This window comes from Eleutherodactylus coqui, chromosome 11, assembly GCF_035609145.1.
Source record: "Eleutherodactylus coqui strain aEleCoq1 chromosome 11, aEleCoq1.hap1, whole genome shotgun sequence".
Lineage (NCBI taxonomy): Eukaryota > Metazoa > Chordata > Amphibia > Anura > Eleutherodactylidae > Eleutherodactylus > Eleutherodactylus coqui.
Genome location: NC_089847.1, coordinates 11726871 through 11745845, shown reverse-complemented (window position 1 = coordinate 11745845; position 18975 = coordinate 11726871). Strand labels below are relative to the sequence as shown.

The window sequence follows — 18975 nt, the reverse complement described above, 5'->3', positions numbered from 1 at the left end:
GGAGCCGCCGACAACCGCAAAGTTCCATCGTGTCGCATTAAAATCAAATTGAAGGCCCCGAAAAGCGCCGGAGCCGCTGATTACTTTGTAGGAACAAATGCTGCGTGCGCCCGACTAAAGAGATTAGCGCGCGCCGCGTCCGTACGAAAAGTGTGGTGTTTACACAAAATCTGCAAATGCTCGATTGAAATGTATTTGTAAAGTGCGACATTATCCTCCGTCTGGGGAGCCGTGGAGGCGAAACTCCCAACATCCATCCAATAACGGCGCCCGCTAATCAGGTTTCTATGTACATTTTGTTTCTCTCCTGAACCGCTGCGTATAGATCTGCAGCCGGGAAGCCAAATGTATACGGAATCTATCTATATTCATATAGGAGCACCCATCCCCCGCTCCCTGAGTGGCTTCTCAGGGGTCTAGGAAAGCGGGGTGACCTCTATAATGGTAGCTCGCCTCCGCTAGTTGGGGTCGTACAAGCCTGTTGGACCGTGAAAGTATAGCAAGGTCTAATGAAAAGTTCTGCAACTTCCTACAACACTTTCCGTCTCTCGTCTCGTTACAATCCCTGCTTGCCGCCAGTGAATGGGAACATGCGTGTTACATGCAGAGGCTGAGAACCTGCCCTCACTGAATACTACTGAGTGTTTGTAACAACTGTATCCAAACCAGACAAGCCCGGAATCCAGATTGATACATTGTAGCGAAGTATCAGCACAGAGGGGAGAGTAGCGCTGCCGATGTGTTTGGCTGGTTGTGGAGCCTGGATGCAGTTGCAACGAACCCTCAGCTGGACTAGTTTAGAATGGATTGTAGGGGAGCAGGAGAAGGGGAATCTCGCAGCCGTCTGTGAACAGAACTGAACAGCGCCAGGCGGACCCCATTGTCTATAATGGGGTCCGTCCGCCTTCCACCCAGCTGGTCGGCTTTGGACGGAAGATAAGCGCTGCGTATATTCTTCTGGTATTTTGAGACGAAAGATGTGAAGCCGGCCTCACCCTGCAAAGAAAAACCCCAAAACCAATCGATTGACTGCAGGAAGCAGACAGCTCCGTACCGACTGCACTGGCGAGGTTTGATATTACAGGCAAAGTTCCCATTGAAATGATTAAGCGCTTCACCTGTAATACCAAGCCTGGCCACTGCAGTGAGAACGGAGCTGTCTGTTTCCTGCAGAAATCAGCTCAGTGCACAACTAGACTGACCTAGCTAACAACTGATCAGAGGGGGTCCCCAGCAGTGACCCCCACCGATCTACTATTTATGGCATGTCCTGTGGATAGACCATCAGTAGGTTACACTGAGGCCATTCTTTGTACCCAGGCCCCATTTATGCCACAAGGGTTACCTGATTGGGGTCACTGTAGGCCAGTTGAATTAGCCTGAAGCTGTCGGAGCATGCTGGGAGTTGTAGTTTCCCAGCAGAGCTCAGAGGTAAGTACAGGCTGACATTGCAGGACTCTCTCTGAATCTCCTCGTGGCTCTTGTGTTGCAGATGTCAGGGAAGCCATGGAAGAATATCAGCAGGTCATGAAGAACTTTGAGTCCAGGATGGAGTTCACCAAGGACCTGCAGAGAATGAGCAATGTAAGGGGGGGCTACAGCAGAGCGGGGGGCCGTCCGAGCCTAGAGGGGATATTACTGATCTCCAATCTCTCACTTCTTCTACAGGACGACTTCTTTGATATCAGGGAAGACGTGAACGCGGACACCGTGTGCACCAAAGGTATCCCTGCTGACCATGTGTCATGTGATATGATGTAACCCATTGTAGGGGGCGTAGCTCAGCATCTTCTGCCCCGGCCCTCACGTCTCTGCAGCAGCAGATGGGGACTCTTTCTTCTCCGTTTACCCATTTACCTGCAGTCTTGTGATCGCTCAGATAGACCTATACTTTACTATTACAATCCGTGGCAGATCTGGACACTTTAGACTGTCATCCGGTTGCCATTGCAACCACAAGCCCTCCACAATTATGTGGCGGAGGCCCGATGATGTCACAGGGGGAGCTCCCTCCATTTATGCCAACTTCACGGAGACACGGCGCAAGAAGGGAGCGCCCAGTGAGTATGAAACACCGCTCCCTGGGCTGCCCGTTTCCTCCCCTTTGAGGGCCATAATATAGTTTTGTGGCTCAAAGGTGATTGACCTGTTCCCTTTAAATGCCGAGCCAACACTGGTTACCATTTTGCAAATAGTCTTGATTTGAACATGATGTCTACAGCTTCTCTACAGATCTATGTGTCACCATGGTTACAGACTACAAACAAACCCAGTGTAGTCAGATCCTGCAGACATGCTGCTGTTATGCAGAGAGTAACAGGTGACTGCAGGATCTGACAACATGGAGTTTGTAGCCCCTAACCTTGGAGGCCCTGGAGCCGTATACATACAGTTTGTAGCCCCTAACCTTGGAGACCCTGGAGCCGTATACACATAGTTTGTAGCCCCTAACCTTGGAGACCCTGGAGCCGTATACATATAGTTTGTAGCCCCTAACCTTGGAGACCCTGGAGCCGTATAGACACATAGTTTGTAGCCCCCTATCCTTGGAGACCCTGGAGCCGTATACATACAGTTTGTAGCCCCTAACCTTGGAGACCCTGGAGCTGTATACATATAGTTTGTAGCCCCTATCCTTGGAGACCCTGGAGCCGTATACATAGTTTGTAGCCCCTAACCTTGGAGACCCTGGAGCCGTATACATATAGTTTGTAGCCCCTAACCTTGGAGACCCTGGAGCCGTATACATACAGTTTGTAGCCCCTAACCTTGGAGACCCTGGAGCCGTATACATATAGTTGGTAGCCCCTAACCTTGGAGACCCTGGAGCCGTATACATACAGTTTGTAGCCCCTAACCTTGGAGACCCTGGAGCCGTATACACATAGTTGGTAGCCCCTAACCTTGGAGACCCTGGAGCCGTATACATATAGTTGGTAGCCCCTAACCTTGGAGACCCTGGAGCCGTATACATACAGTTTGTAGCCCCTAACCTTGGAGACCCTAGAGCCGTATACATATAGTTTGTAGCCCCTATCCTTGGAGACCCTAGAGCCGTATACATATAGTTTGTAGCCCCCTATCCTTGGAGACCCTGGAGCCGTATACATATAGTTTGTAGCCCCTATCCTTGGAGACCCTGGAGCCGTATACATATAGTTTGTAGCCCCTAATCTTGGAGACCCTGGAGCCGTATACATATAGTTTGTAGCCCCTAATCTTGGAGACCCTGGAGCCGTATACATACAGTTTGTAGCCCCTATCCTTGGAGACCCTGGAGCCGTATACATATAGTTTGTAGCCCCTATCCTTGGAGACCCTGGAGCCGTATACATATAGTTTGTAGCCCCTAATCTTGGAGACCCTGGAGCCGTACACATACAGTTTGTAGCCCCTAACCTTGGAGACCCTGGAGCCGTATACATATAGTTGGTAGCCCCTAACCTTGGAGACCCTGGAGCCGTATACATACAGTTTGTAGCCCCTATCCTTGGAGACCCTGGAGCCGTATACATATAGTTTGTAGCCCCTAATCTTGGAGACCCTGGAGCCGTATACATACAGTTTGTAGCCCCTAACCTTGGAGACCCTGGAGCCGTATACATACAGTTTGTAGCCCCTATCCTTGGAGACCCTGGAGCCGTATACATACAGTTAGTAGCCCCTAACCTTGGAGACCCTGGAGCCGTATATACAGAGTTGGTAGCCAGTAACCTTGGAGACCCTGGAGCCGTATACACATAGTTGGTAGCCAGTAACCTTGGAGACCCTGGAGCCGTATACACAGAGTTGGTAGCCAGTAACCTTGGAGACCCTGGAGCCGTATACATATAGTTTGTAGCCCCTAACCTTGGAGACCCTGGAGCCGTATACACAGAGTTGGTAGCCAGTAACCTTGGAGACCCTGGAGCCGTATACATATAGTTTGTAGCCCCTAACCTTGGAGACCCTGGAGCCGTATACACATAGTTGGTAGCCAGTAACCTTGGAGACCCTGGAGCCGTATACACAGAGTTGGTAGCCAGTAACCTTGGAGACCCTGGAGCCGTATACATATAGTTTGTAGCCCCTATCCTTGGAGACCCTGGAGCCGTATACACATAGTTGGTAGCCAGTAACCTTGGAGACCCTGGAGCCGTATACACAGTTGGTAGCCCCTAACCTTGGGGACCCTGGAGCCGTATATTCGGAGTGACCGTATGCTGGAGCAAAGAAAAAAGTTGCAAAACTATACCTACCCGTTTAAACCCCCATCTCCCATAGCAACCAGACACATTTAGTAACTCTCCTCCGTTGCTCCTTGGCGTTGCGTTTCGCAGACGCGCCACTTTCTATATTGCACATGTACATCATCAGCCGTTCTCCTCTCCCCATCGCCCCGCTGATGTCAGCCGCCGCTGTTTACTGCATTGATCTTTTGCTCTCTGCCATCAAGGCCGATTGTTTTAAGAAGGATTAAAATTCATAGCAGAGCCGAAAGAAGCTTCTGTGTTGCATCTTCTATTACCGGAGCGGGATCCTTGTAATGAGAGCGAGATTTCAGATGGCAATAGAAATAAACGAGTTGCATAATCACGTCGGAGGGGGAGGGGGGAGGCAGGTTTATGTGCTGCTCACGACCTCCACGGCTGTACTCAAGTCGCCATACGCCGCAGCATGTCTGCTGTCTGACTACATGACCTCTCTGCTGTATTCATGATACTGCTGTGGACACCGACCCCTCGCTCTGCAGCTGTCCGACTACAACTCCCAGCAAGCTCTGCGAGCCTACTACTGCTGGAGAGCCACCGGTGGGGGAGCAGAGTTATACTAGCTGCAGCTAAACTCCCCATAAATGATGGGTCTCAGGTGTAGTCTGACGTAAGCACAATCAGCAGAATAGTGAGTGCAGCTCTGGAGTATAATACAGGATGTAACTCAGGAGCAGTACAGGATAAGTAATGTATGTACACAGTGACTCCACCAGCAGAATAGTGAGTGCAGCTCTGGGGTATAATACAGGATGTAACTCGGGATCAGTACAGGATAAGTAATGTATGTACACAGTGACTCCACCAGCAGAATAGTGAGTGCAGCTCTGGAGTATAATACAGGATGTAACTCAGGGTCAGTTCAGGATAAGTAATGTATGTACACAGTGACTCCACCAGCAGAATAGTGAGTACAGCTCTGGGGTATAATACAGGATGTAACTCAGGAGCAGTACAGGATAAGTAATGTATGTACACAGTGACTCCACCAGCAGAATAGTGAGTGCAGCTCTGGAGTATAATACAGGATGTAACTCAGGATCAGTACAGGATAAGTAATGTTTGTACACAGTGACTCCACCAGCAGAATAGTGAGTGCAGCTCTGGAGTATAATACAGGATGTAACTCAGGATCAGTACAGGATAAGTAATGTATGTACACAGTGACTCCACCAGCAGAATAGTGAGTGCAGCTCTGGAGTATAATACAGGATGTAACTCAGGGTCGGTTCAGGATAAGTAATGTATGTACACAGTGACTCCACCAGCAGAATAGTGAGTACAGCTCTGGGGTATAATACAGGATGTAACTCAGGAGCAGTACAGGATAAGTAATGTATGTACACAGTGACTCCACCAGCAGAATAGTGAGGGCAGCTCTGGAGTATAATACGTGATGTAACTCAGGATCAGTACAGGATAAGTAATGTATGTACACAGTGACTCCACCAGCAGAATAGTGAGGGCAGCTCTGGAGTATAATACAGGATGTAACTCAGGATCAGTACAGGATAAGTAATGTATGTACACAGTGACTCCACCAGCAGAATAGTGAGTGCAGCTGTGGAGTATAATACAGGATGTAACTCAGGAGCAGTACAGGATAAGTAATGTATGTACACAGTGACTCCGCCAGCAGAATAGTGAGTGCAGCTCTGGGGTATAATACGTGATGTAACTCAGGATCAGTACAGGATAAGTAATGTATGTACACAGTGACTCCACCAGCAGAATAGTGAGTGCAGCTCTGGAGTATAATACAGGATGTAACTCAGGAGCAGTACAGGATAAGTAATGTATGTACACAGTGACTCCACCAGCAGAATAGTGAGTGCAGCTCTGGAGTATAATACAGGATGTAACTCAGGAGCAGTACAGGATAAGTAATGTATGTACACAGTGACTCCACCAGCAGAATAGTGAGTGCAGCTCTGGGGTATAATACAGGATGTAACTCAGGAGCAGTACAGGATCAGTAATGTATGTACACAGTGACTCCACCAGCAGAATAGTGAGTGCAGCTCTGGGGTATAATACAGATGTAACTCCGGATCAGTACAGGATCAGTAATGTATGTACACAGTGACTCCACCAGCAGAATAGTGAGTGCAGCTCTGGAGTATAATACAGGATGTAACTCAGGATAAGTGGTGTATATACTGTTTGGGCAGTGCCTGTTAGATGTGTACACTCCCTAGTAACATTGGTTCCTTCCTTCTCAGGTAAACACCGTACAGCTCACAAACCTCACTCTAAACCAAAGGCCGCAGACAGTTCCAAGGTGGATTTCCGGGAAGCAGAGAGTAAAGATGGCTTCATAGACAATGCAGAGCTCTGGGCGAGACTGGAGGAACTGGAGAAACAAGAGGAGGTGCGGGGAGAGCTGGAGGGGTAGGTATCCTGTATCTGCGCTCATGTCTGATACATACACTGCTGTACCCCACACAATGGCTGCTCAGGCGAGGCAGCAGGAAGCCATTAAAGGGGTTTCCCAGATTTATGTCAATTACACTTTATCATTGGAAAATGAAAAGTTTGGCGGCTCTTAATATACTTTCAATTCTTCACCAATTTCAGTATCTCTGCTTGCTACCAGTGAATTGGAACATTGACGTCCGTACAGAGCTAATACTTCTCACAGCTGACGGCTTGTTACAATTGTATCCAGTTTAGTCCAATCTAAGCTTATCAGCATAAATTCTCCCCTGTCCTGATTGTTTGTTACAATGTATCAGTGCAGGTAACCTGTATCAACCCGGAGTCCCGGATGTTTAGCTGACAGACAATACATTTGTAACAAACCCTCAGCTGTTTGAGCTGGACTAGCTAATGATGTTTACTGGATGTAAACAATGTCCCCATTCACTGACTTCAAGCAGAGGTCTTGGTAAGGATGTAAAGCACACCATATTTACAGGGGAACTCTACTTTTATTGCCCCTGCAGCGGGACTCTGCCATTTATTAACGAAGAGGACAAAGAGAATCTGAAAACCGACCTGAATGTGAATCGCGACTGTCGAGCTCAGGGCAATCGTGCGAAGTCCGAGTTGGCGCAGAACGCGGCGCAAGTGAACATCTCAATATTGTCACATCTCAGCGACGAGGAAGACGATTCGGGAAGCGGTAAAAGTTCTGTGGCGACAATCCGATTCTCTCATACGGTTGAACCAAAAAGGGTGAGCGCTCCTAAAACACCAAGTAGTCTGGTCTAGACGGATGTGTAAGCAGCGCTGCGGTCGCACCTGCGGTCGGACTTCCATCTCTCTGCTCCGTTTTTGGAGGAGACAAAGTACAGCAAAACAGAAAAAAAAACTGATCTGTTTTTCTCTCCATTGATTTCAATGGAGTTTCAAAAAAACGGAAAAGCTAAACGTTTTTGTTTCTCTTCTCTAAAAGCGGAGCCGAGACGGAAACCCTGAACGGACCCGACGCAGGTGCGACAGCAGCGAAATCGCATTCCTAATGAAGCATTCTGTAATATATTCTTTCAGTTCCTCATTGTTTTCAATATCTCTGCTTGCTGTTAGTAAATTAGAGCCTGTCAGGCATTGGTCAGAGCTTTCTACCCAATCGTGTCAGCAGCGCTGGGATTGTATTGTTTGTCCGCCTGCTTCATAGAAACAAGGATCCTTCCATTCACTGACATCTTTATATCCAGAGGATGAGAACAAATCTGTAAAACTCGTATGAGCTGTCAGCCTATGGAGGTGGATGGAACTTAATTCACTGACAGCAAGCAGAGATGGAATAGAATTAAAACCAGGGGGAGGGGGGATTTAGCAAAAGTTTTATGCCACGTATGAACATTTTGGTGAATACCGTCCTTAGAGGAGAGAAGAAGATACAGTTTTTACTCTGTCTTCAAAAATGCCAAGAAAAGGGGTGGGGTTTTGTGAGAATGGGTGTGGTTTATTGGCAAAGGCGGGGCCCTCCCGCTGCATGACAGATTTCCTATAACTTGTGCCCAAAATTGGTTCAAGCATAAATCGGTGTGGGCTCATACTGGTGTGGATTTCAACTTCTGGCGCAGACAAAAATTCGCTAAAACGTTTCTAAGAGCCGTGCGCCATTCTTTCATCAGGTGAGAATAAACACTGGAAGAAACACAACCTTGAAATACAGCGAGAAGAAAGAGGAAGCAAAGAGGAAAAGGAAAAACAGCAACGGAAACGGTCACTCTGCGCCCGAGCTGCCTGTGATCAAGACCCCCGCGGATATTTACAGGTAGAGGTTGCGTGTGTAACATTGTGTCCGGCGGGCTACATGCAGGGCAGTCGCATGCAGGTCATATGTACATACAGTTCTCATGCCATGCAGGCTGCTCCACTAGGGGGAGCTTACTGAAGACTGATGTGTGTGTGTAGGTGCTGCATACAGTGAGCTCCACCTAGTGGTGGCTGTGTAAATCTGTATGCAGGGAGCTTCCACTACTGACAACTGTGTGTATATGGTGAGCTCCCTGGTGATGGCTGTATAAATCTGTATAAGGTGAGTTCCCCCTAGTGGTGGCTGTATAAATCTGCATGCAGGGAGCTTTCTCTAGTAGTGACTGTATATGGTGAGCTTCCCCTAGTGGTGGGTGTATAAATCTCTATGCGGTGAGCTCCTCCTAGTGGTGGCAGCTGTATAAATCCATATGCACGGAGCTCCCCCAAGTGGTGACTGTATATAACTTTATATGTAGTGAGCTCCTCCTAGTGGTGGCAGCTGTGAAAATCTGCATGCAGTGAGCTAGCGTCCCCTAGTGGTGGCTGTATATAATTTTATATGCAGTGCGCTCCTCCTAATGGTGGCAGCTGTATAAATCTGCATGCAGTGAGCTAGCGTCCTCTAGTGGTGGCTGTTTATAACTTTATATGCAGTGAGCTCCTCCTAGTGGTGGCAGCTGTATAAATTTGCATGCAGTGAGCTAGTGTCCCCTAGTGGTGGCTGTTTATAACTTTATATGTAGTGAGCTCCTCCTAATGGTGGCAGCTGTATAAATCTGCATGCAGTGAGCTAGCGTCCCCTAGTGGTGGCTGTATATAACTTTATATGTAGTGAGCTCCCCCTAGTGGTGGCAGCTATATAAATCTGCAGGCAGCGAGGTAGCGCCCCCTAGTGGTGGCTGTATATAAGCCTGTGCACAGGCAGCCACATATCTCGCTGTACCCAAGTCATGTACTTCTACGTTGCAGAGTGTTTGTGGATGTGGTAAATGGAGAATACGTCCCCCGGAAATCCATCATGAAGTCTCGCAGCCGTGAGAACAGCGTGTGCAGCGACACCAGCGATCACAGCTCCCACGAGTTCGAGGATAGAAGAAGTTATATAAGGAACATCAGCCTGGAGGACAACACCTTCAGTGACCACAGCGAGGAGGACGACCGGGGGCAGAAGAAGGCCTCCCCTGTGTCCGGACCACTAGAGGTGAGACAGGCGAGGGCAGCCAGAACTAGTCCCCAACACTCCCGGCCACATGCTGGGAGTTGTAGTTCCAGGTTAAGCCTGTAGATCTATGCTCTTACATGAAGCTGCAGGTTTACGAGCCGAGTCCTGTAGATTATAACCGGTGATTATCTCGCTGCGGCAGAGGGTTTCCCACTGTAATGTTCCATGATGAGTCGGGTAGGGCCGGCCGTTGGAGCCCGTACTGAAGACGGGCTGATCCTAGTTCTTGCCGTTACATGTCATTCGTTCCCCCTTTTTAAGTTTCTGTCTAGCTTTATGTATCATACAAACTTCCCCAGCTTTCTGATCTACTTTGGGTTCTCATCCTCATCATTTTCAAGATCTCTGCTTGCTGTTAGTGAATAGGAATCAATCCACAAAAGTAATGGGACCCCTGAGCAGTATTTATTCCCATATGGTAATACTTAGTGGGGCTCCTTGGGCCCTCATGACATGGGATACTCTTCATGGATACTTTCTACTAATGTCTCACACACTTCAGCTGGGATTTCCCTCCATTCATCCTGCAGATGTTTTCATTCGCTAGCAGACCCCAAGATCTAACAAAAAGTGAGAGTAAAGCCCCCAAATCTGCTGAGTACTTTTGTATCATGCTCTGCTTTAAAAGCTTGACTCATAAAGACAACCCCATCCATATGTCCTATTAACCCCTTCCCACATCTGAAGGGACATGATGGGGATCGTAAGGCACCACCCATTTAACGCTTTCTGGGGGTTCCTCTAAATCTTCCTTTCAGGGTCTTTTAAACGGATCAGCCGCTGCTTGTTTATTGGCTGATTGGCTTGCCTATGCAAGAATAAAGCTGCTCACTGATTGGCTGCACATATGTGTAAACGGAGAGAAGAGCGGCCGATCAGTGACAGCTGTATGGGATAAGCCTCATTAGTCGTCCCAAAGAGCAGATGATCTGCCCGTGTGCATGGAGGTAACGAGCGCTGACTGCTCATTAGCAGATTATTTGTCCCGTGTCCTAATAAAGGTCCCCCTTACTGCTGTCCGGTGCAAGCCCCTGTATCCCCTAACACCCGTCTGGGTATCCCCGTGTACCACACAGGTTACGCTCGCACTAGCGGTTTATCCACGTTTCCGTTATTACGGGTTAAAGCACTCTAACCAGACAAGGAGCCCCTCAGCAAATTGGCTGTTGGAGAAGGACCCCTTTAAATAGCCCTATTAGTTTAAAGCTATAGCGCTCCTATAAATCTCCAAGCATTATATAGTAAGTCACCTTAAAGGGGTGGTTCAGGATTAGAAAAACATGTCTGCTTTCTTCCAGAAACAGCACCCCATCTGTCTGTATCTGGTATTGCAGCTCGGCTCCACTGCAGGGTACAAGGAGTGTTGGTTCTGAGCAATAATGGTGATAAAAAGACAGAAGTTAGGGCTGTCACTTTTTATAAACAGTGTTTTTAGGACACACTTAAGACTGGATGTTGGTTATTAACCTGATTGTGTGAGAGAGTATATGGGGCAAAGTGAGTCATACTGCTGTGAATAATCCATAAGGGTGGTGGCTACATTTGTCCCCCTGTTCCTTTAAATGGGTTGTCCCACCTTTAGCGGGAAGCAGACCGCTCCATACATTGCACAGTGAAAGCCGAGTCCCATTCACTTCAATAGAACTCAGCCTGCAGTACCAACACTGGCCACTAGGCAATGTACGGAGCTGTCTGCTTCCTGCAGTAAAACAGCTAGAAGTGGAACAACATCTTCAAGATTCACTGCCTGACAATAGATTTATCATTTATTACTATTTTCCAGCCGTTTTCAGGAATGGTAATAGAAAAAGAGCCGTTCTCTATATCCGTGCCAGTGACTGGCATCGCCCACCCAGGTCTGCCCACCATCCAGGAAAGAAAATCAGAAGAAGTCACATCAGAGGTCATTGAGGAAGCGCCAAAACGAGTCTCGAAATTTAAAGCGGCCAGAATACAGCAGAGTAACTAGCCCTCCCTCCCGGTTCTCCGCAGCGGTCAGGTCTGGATGGTGAGCGGCGTCGCCCTCGCCGACACCTGTAATCGTTAAGGTGAACTCACAATCACTTTGATAATTCTTTTCTTTTTGTAATAAATATGCAATATTCCCACTTTAGTTGAGCGGTTCGGTCTGCACCTTGTACCTGTGCGCCCTACAGTGACGGGGACCCATCGCCACCCTCCCCTGTATCCTATGCTGCACACCATGGTGGGGGGCAGCTGCTTCGGAAGACCTGGAGATATGTTTGCCATTCATTTGTATCGTCGGGACCTGGAATCCTCTAGGACTGCTCAGCTCAGGAGAATCTTCTTAGGTGCCGTCATTTAAAGGGACAGACCTGCCCTCGAACAGGGGGGGGAGGGGTCCATTGTGCCAAATGGCAATACTCAAGCACAATGGAGACATCAAGGTGAGGAGTTGTTACTGAGGCTACAGACTGGCATTTACCAACATGTTTAAGGCCCCGTGCCGGAGGAGGTCCATTATGTCCATCTAGGGTCTTGTCACGGTTTTGCTGCCCCCAGTGGCCATTTTTTTATCTTCTTGTACCAGAATGAACTTCTATCACCAATCCATAAGACAGGTGATAAGTGATTGGTGGGGTCTCATCGCTGAGACACCCACCCAGCCCGAGAACAAGGGTCTTGTGTGCCCCATCCTGCTCACGGCACCCTGCGCAGTGAGGAAGAGATTGAGTGGAGCGATGGATACACATGCGGGTGCCGCTGCACTCCTTTTATGTGGGACGGCTGGAGATGGTATTCGGCTATTTCCATCAGCCCCACTGAAAAGAATGGCGCAGCGGCCATTGCTCCATTCATTGTGACATTAGTTGCAGGTTGGAGAAGCATCCCCGCAGTAACGAGAATGAGGTCCCCTGGTCTCAGGATTGATGGGGGTCTCAGCGGTGAGATCCCTACTGATCAGCCTTTTTCCACCTATACCGTGGATAGGTGATAGAAGTAAATTCTAGTACAACCCCATCAAGACACATGGGGGGGGAGGGGGCAGACAGATTTCTTCATAGACGCAGCTTTAGTGCAATTTTTGATTAACATTCACACATGACAGTCGCTACCATCCCCCAGAAGAGAGGAGACCCCAGCAGAATGCAGTCAGGTTTGCACTGATCCCAACCTTTTTGAAGGGGGGTTTCCAGTCCCATCTTATTGATTACCAAGCGTCCGTATAGGTAATCCATATCAGACTGGCAGGGATCGGACGTCCTCCACTCTGGCTGATAAGCTGGACCCGGTTTAGTACTGTAAGTTTGGTCCTATTCAAGTGTAACCGTTCTAGGGCTGGAGTCGCACAGCTGTTCGGTGGGGGTGCTGGATGCCGAACCCCTGCAAATCTGATATTGATGACTTATTCTGGAGAGGGGCCATCAATATGATGGAGCTGGACCTGCATTCACCGGATGTTTCCACGTTGATGGACTGAATATAATACATGCTGCCCTCCATAGTGCCGTTATCTGGGGAGGTAATGGAAGACAGTACAGTATAAATCACTTCCATTCCTTCTCCAATTTGTGCTGACCTTGCAAAAGTATGTGACTCAAAAGTATGCTGAAAATACAATTGGCTCTGGATGGATTAGACTGATCAATCTGCCCACCTATACTTCGACTTGGAAGCCACTGGAGTCAAGTACTGTCCCTTTAAGGCCCCTTTTACACAATGCAGTGATGGAGTAAGAGCATTTGTGAGAAGGTTTGTTTGCCCGGTCCTTGGGCCGTTCGAAGCTCCACCTGATCAGCCAACGTGCGTTCATCGGCCGATCACCTCACAGCTGTCCTCGTTGGCAGCACATCTCTGTGGAAGAACGGAGGGATGTGCTGCCAATATGGACAGAACTGCATGGAGAATGAATGGTCACATGAATGATCATTCATCCCATGTACAAGCAGTCTAAAAGTACCCAAAGCTGCCCCACATTATGGGTTGACGTGTTGTTCTCCCCGAGCGGCAGCACATCCACTCCTCGTTGCTTACGGGGGGGGGGGGGGGGGGGGACTTTAAAGTCCAGCACTGCTATGTCCGTTCGCTCCAAGGAGCTGGCATTCTTTGTTTCTCTACAAAGCCCCGTAGACTATTGCTTACAGTCCAGGCTTCAGGATTCCGGCCCTGTGCCGGCCGGTGACCCCGGGTACCTGTCGCCTTCTCTTCTTATCTGTGCCGCACGTGGTCCGACCGGCTCGCCGCCAGACATGGGCAGCACAGATTTTCCCACGACGTCGCTAGGCGATGACACGGAATCCGCAATCTGGACGCAATGTTAATTGCGGGTCGAACGGCTTGCATTGACTTCAATGGAAACCGTCTGTGCGGCCATCGCACTACAATACAGCATGCCGCGACTTTTCCTCCGCGAGTACAAAATCGTAATTGACTTTCACTCGTGCGCAGGAAAAAGCGCTCTTCCATAGCATGCTATGGAAGGTATTTGCTAATTAACCCAGAGGCGGACGCAAGCTCCGGATTCCGCAATGCAAATCCGCCCGTGTGCAGCGGCCTAAAGGGGGTTCCGGGACACTAAAAAAAAAAAATTGGTTTATAATGAAGAGAAAATTAATCGTTGCCTATCCCAGCGGCTTCCCGCCCAGCGCTGCAGCCCCGGTGTCCGTCACACGGAAGGAGCAGCGGACAAACACGTGTCATACATTGTGCATGTGACCACTCAGCCAGTCACATGCACAATGGGAGAAGCACTGCTGAAGCCTGTGATTGGCACAATGTACGGCACATGACCACCCGCCGATCCTTCTGGGTTCTGGGCAGCGGGGCCGTAACGCTGGGCAGGTGACCACCGGGATAGAAGAGTCTTCAATTTCTCCATTTTAACCCTTTAGAATTTTTTAAAACCCCTTTTAAAGGGTTTTTATGGGAATCCAATATTGCTGACCTATCCTTCGAATACACCCTCAAAATCTGATGGGGGTCCGCCGCTCAGGATTCCCACGATTACTCCATACTGATTACTTATCCTAAGGTCTATCAATATTGGAGTCCCAGAAAACCCTTTTAATGATTAATGATTCCCGCTGGACACACAACTCCCCCCCCCCCCCCCACTTTGGTAAAACCCGCAAGAGCCGAAGCAGGTCTGTCATATCCAAGGGCAGCCAAGGAGCCCCTGCCTGGATCTGAAGAGTGAATGAAAGCAATAAGTGCCGTCCTGTACTCGAAGACCCCTATAAGGAGCTCTGTAGACTACTGATGGGCCTCCATAGCCATCATACCATGCTGGGACTTGTAGTACCACCAGAGCCAAGCAGGCACCGGGCCCGGCATGCTATGAAGGCTGCAGACAGCCACAAGTCCCAGAGCTTTCTGGAACGTTCCGCACGACTCTGCGTCCTCACATTCAGGTTGTCGGAGGGATTTGGGGTTTTCTATTAGTATCTGTTTCCAAAGATGATTTTCTTGTCGTTTCTCCTCTATTTTCACACGATGTCTAAATGTAAAAAAAAAATAAAGTTTTTACCGTGAATGTTACGTTTTTGCTTCTCGCCTGGAATTCTTCACCACATAAGGATCGCTGCATCCATCTAGTACATAAGAGGGGAGAACAAGGGCGCTCGGCATATTTGTGAAGCATCTGGTCCCCAGATTTACAGTTTTCGGGAGGATCTAAACACGCAGCAAGCAGTTTTCTATGGCGCGCCGGCCCCGTCCTGTCGTACTCGCACATCCGTGCTGCTGGGGGACATCACATAAAGGATGCACAGTTATGGGCCTGTCATCAGCCGCGCTCTTGGTCACTAGTCGGTTCTCCAGCAGCGGTTCGTAAATCCTCCCGCGGCCTATTGGTTAGCAAGGAGTCCAGATTCTGTCGTGTGATTGGCTAAAAGCAGGCACATGACAGAAGCAGAACTAATCAGCAGAGGTCAGAACTGCATCATTAATATGGCTGAACACAGACAGAAGTCCATCAAGTCCGACCTGTAATGTTAATCCAGAAGAAAGCAAAAAAACTTCCAAATGAGGCCGATTGTCCCAAATTAAGAGAAAACTCCTTCCCGACTCAAAGGCTGCCCACCAAATCAACATCCCATTTGGAGTAATGGAGTGGCTGGGACTTGTGGTGTGAGATTAGATTTTTCATGAAAGGCAACCAGATCCCTCTTGAATCTATACTCTCACTGCTCTTACAGTAAAGAATCCTTTCTATACTGATGCTGGCGGCGTTTTTTTTCTCCCCTTTAAACCCAAATGCAAAAATGATTGTCAGCCCAAAATACATACATTTAATTAAACGTTTTGCACCGTCTCTGCGTATAGAACCTGCAGGCTAAAGGCCCTTTCATGCGGCACGATTATTGTGCAACTAATGAGAATGATCAATTTGCGTGATAATTGGTAGGTCTAAATGATCGCTGAGCGAATCTTTTAAGCAGACCTAAAAATCATTGCTTGTCTGCTGCAAATCCATTGATTTGCTGACTAGTAGGCAGCAGCAGAAGGGTTGACCAGAGGCGATGTTATGGTCAATGAACGATCAAAACGACCCAATTATTGTACAGTGTAAATGCATGCCCAGCGAACGATATATGATTGTTACTTCACTGCTGGTCACATGGTCCTTCCAACTTATCTTACAGCACAAAAAGGCCTAAAGTCTGAATTGGAGATCCGTAAGTGAGGCCGGCCTGATGGCTTAATCCCTTTTTCAACTGCAAGATAAACTGGAACGACCAGCGGTGACGGAGCGGCCGTACTTCGTTCGCTTGACATGTAGTTAGACTGAACAATAATTGCGTGGTTTCGATTGTTCATTGACCATAACCGCACCTCTAGTCAACCCCGCAGCCTTCTACTCATCTGTTTATACCAACAGATTTGTAGCAGACAAGTGATTTTTAAGGTCGGATCTAACAATTTAGTGCTGATCATTCAGGCCCTGCATGGCTTTACACCTAACAATTATCATGTGAATCACTCGATCTAATGATTACTCACATGATCATGCTTTGTACAAGGGCATTCGGGTTCCCTCTGCTCTCTCCTGCACCCGATCAGCTAATTTATGGCTACAACAAAACTAAACTTTGCTGGTAAGCACCTGCAGCAGAGAAGACATAAGGGCTGAAAACTAACTGCTACTTGGACTGCAGCTTCTATTGACAGTGATATGTAGAAGCTGCAGAAGACAAACGGTGCAACATTTTTAATTTCACCCTAATGAAAAAATGATTCACAGCCCAAAATACATGCATTTATGTGAAAAAAATGTTGCCCCCATAAAGGTGTCCATAGCCTCGAAGGCGTCTTTTTTTTTTCAAACCGAATAACCCCAAGTCTGATAACTTCTGTAGCCGTTTATTTACATATAAGTGGAAAATCACTTTAATGGTTCAAAGTTTAGTGTTAAATTATAAAGTTCTGCAACTTTCTAATCCACTTCAACCTTTAACCCTTTGCAATCCAATTTTGGATTCAGGGTTTCCTAGGGGGCTTTCTCTTTCTGCCATTATACAATGGCGCCATCTGCTGGCTAGAGCCAGTACTGTGGTATGGGACATGCTGGAGAGGCCCCTGACATTAGAGTGGGACAGTAATATACAGTAAGGATACCCTGCTGGACATCATCTGGCATCGGAGCTGTACAGCCTTCAATCAGAATGTCTTTACACGTCAGACAGTGGATTGGAAAGGGTTAATTCCTCACCATTTTCAAATCCTCTGCTTGCTTTTAGAGAATAGGAAAATTTCTTCTTTACCACCAGAGGCTTCGTTCACACGAGCGTGTATCGGCCGCGCTTTCACGGCCGCCTGATATACACTGCCCATCTTATGCATTGGTTTACAGTGCATCAGTTCAGATTGGTGTATTCCCACAGCGTTAAAGCGTCCAGCCAAGATGTTGCATACGGTGTGCATTTCAGCCAGGTGCTTTTACGCTGCCGACTCCCATAGACTGCTATGGGAGCCTATGGTAGCAGCTGGAGGTAGGAGGGAGTTTAGCAGCGTGTCTGCTAAACTCCCACCCCCTTCCCTCCTCTCCGCCTCTTTCCAGCTGTTTGCAATGGGAGGAGGTGTGAGTTAGGTGCTAAGCTCTCGCCCCGTCCTGCCCCCTCCCATTGCTGGCAGCTGACCAGGGCGGAGAGGGGGCGGGAGCTTAGCACACTAGCTCCCGCCCCCTCCCCTTTGCCAAGAGCCAACAAGGGGTAGGCAATTTAGCAGAGCTAAACGGTCTCCCCCGCCCGACGGCATTCTGGGCTCGGCCTATATGCGCTGGACCCGGGCCATCTGAACGGGCACACAAATGGCAGATTTCTGCGCCAGTTCACGTGATTTCCGGTCGTGCTGTGGCCGTGACATGGCCATCCGAAAATCACTACACTCGTGGGAAAGAGCCCAGAGGCTGAAACCCTGGACAAGTCTTATGGCCGTTTTCACACGGCCGTGAAAATCGTGCGAGATTTGTGCGTTGTGAGATGCGCACGAGGTATGAGCCCCATTCTTTTGAATGGCGTCACACACACAGATGATGCTCTGCTCCAAGTGTATCTTGTCTCCACCATCCTCTGTGAGCCAAACCAATGATTGATACATTTACTGCACTCGTACATTGTATCTGGGTTCCAGACTGTGAGCTCACAGAGGATTGTGTCAACTGGATCACTAGCTGTAAGCTGCTTGCTGTCACTGAATGGAAACCCAATTCCATTTCCTCACGGGAGAAGGTTTGCTGCTCCATATCCAGAGCCACCTCTCTTCTGTAAATAAAGTCCGCCGCATCAATTTAAGGGATTGATCAGAAAGTGGAACGGAAGATCGCACATCCCTTCATTAATACAAGGGGTTCACTTAAAGGGGTTGTCCCGCGCCAAAACGGTTTTTTTTTTTTTTTTTGCAATAGCCCCCCCGTTCGGCGCGAGACAAAGCTGATGCAGGGGTTAAAAAAAAAAACGGATAGTGCTTACCCGAATCCCCGCGCTCCGGTGACTTCTTACTTACCTTGTGAAGATGGCCGCCGGGATCTTCACCCTCGGTGGACCGCAGGTCTTCTGTGCGGTCCATTGCCGATTCCAGCCTCCTGATTGGCTGGAATCGGCACACGTGACGGGCGGAGCTACGAGGAGCCGCTCTCCGGCACGAGCGGCCCCATTCAGAAAAGAAGAAGACCGGACTGCGCAAGCGCGTCTAATCGGGCGATTAGACGCTGAAAATTAGACGGCACCATGGAGACGGGGACGCTAGCAACGGAGCAGGTAAGTGAATAACTTCTGTATGGCTCATAATTAATGCACGATGTACATTACAAAGTGCGTTAATATGGCCATACAG

The 18975-nt window shown here is 48.5% G+C and overlaps 1 protein-coding gene across 2 annotated transcripts in view; it reads left to right on the top strand.

The window, feature by feature from the left end:
* Positions 1–11794, top strand: part of URI1 (URI1 prefoldin like chaperone) — a 61584-nt gene extending 49790 nt beyond the window's left edge. For both annotated transcript variants that reach the window (XM_066583987.1, XM_066583988.1), the window contains exons 5-11: positions 1493–1584; positions 1669–1723; positions 6473–6641; positions 7196–7427; positions 8333–8475; positions 9429–9660; positions 11465–11794. In XM_066583987.1, coding sequence (XP_066440084.1) covers positions 1493–1584; positions 1669–1723; positions 6473–6641; positions 7196–7427; positions 8333–8475; positions 9429–9660; positions 11465–11650 — 1109 coding nt within the window. In that variant the 3' untranslated portion in view covers positions 11651–11794. The remainder of the gene's footprint in view (positions 1–1492; positions 1585–1668; positions 1724–6472; positions 6642–7195; positions 7428–8332; positions 8476–9428; positions 9661–11464) is intronic.
* The last annotated feature ends 7181 nt before the right edge of the window (positions 11795–18975 follow it).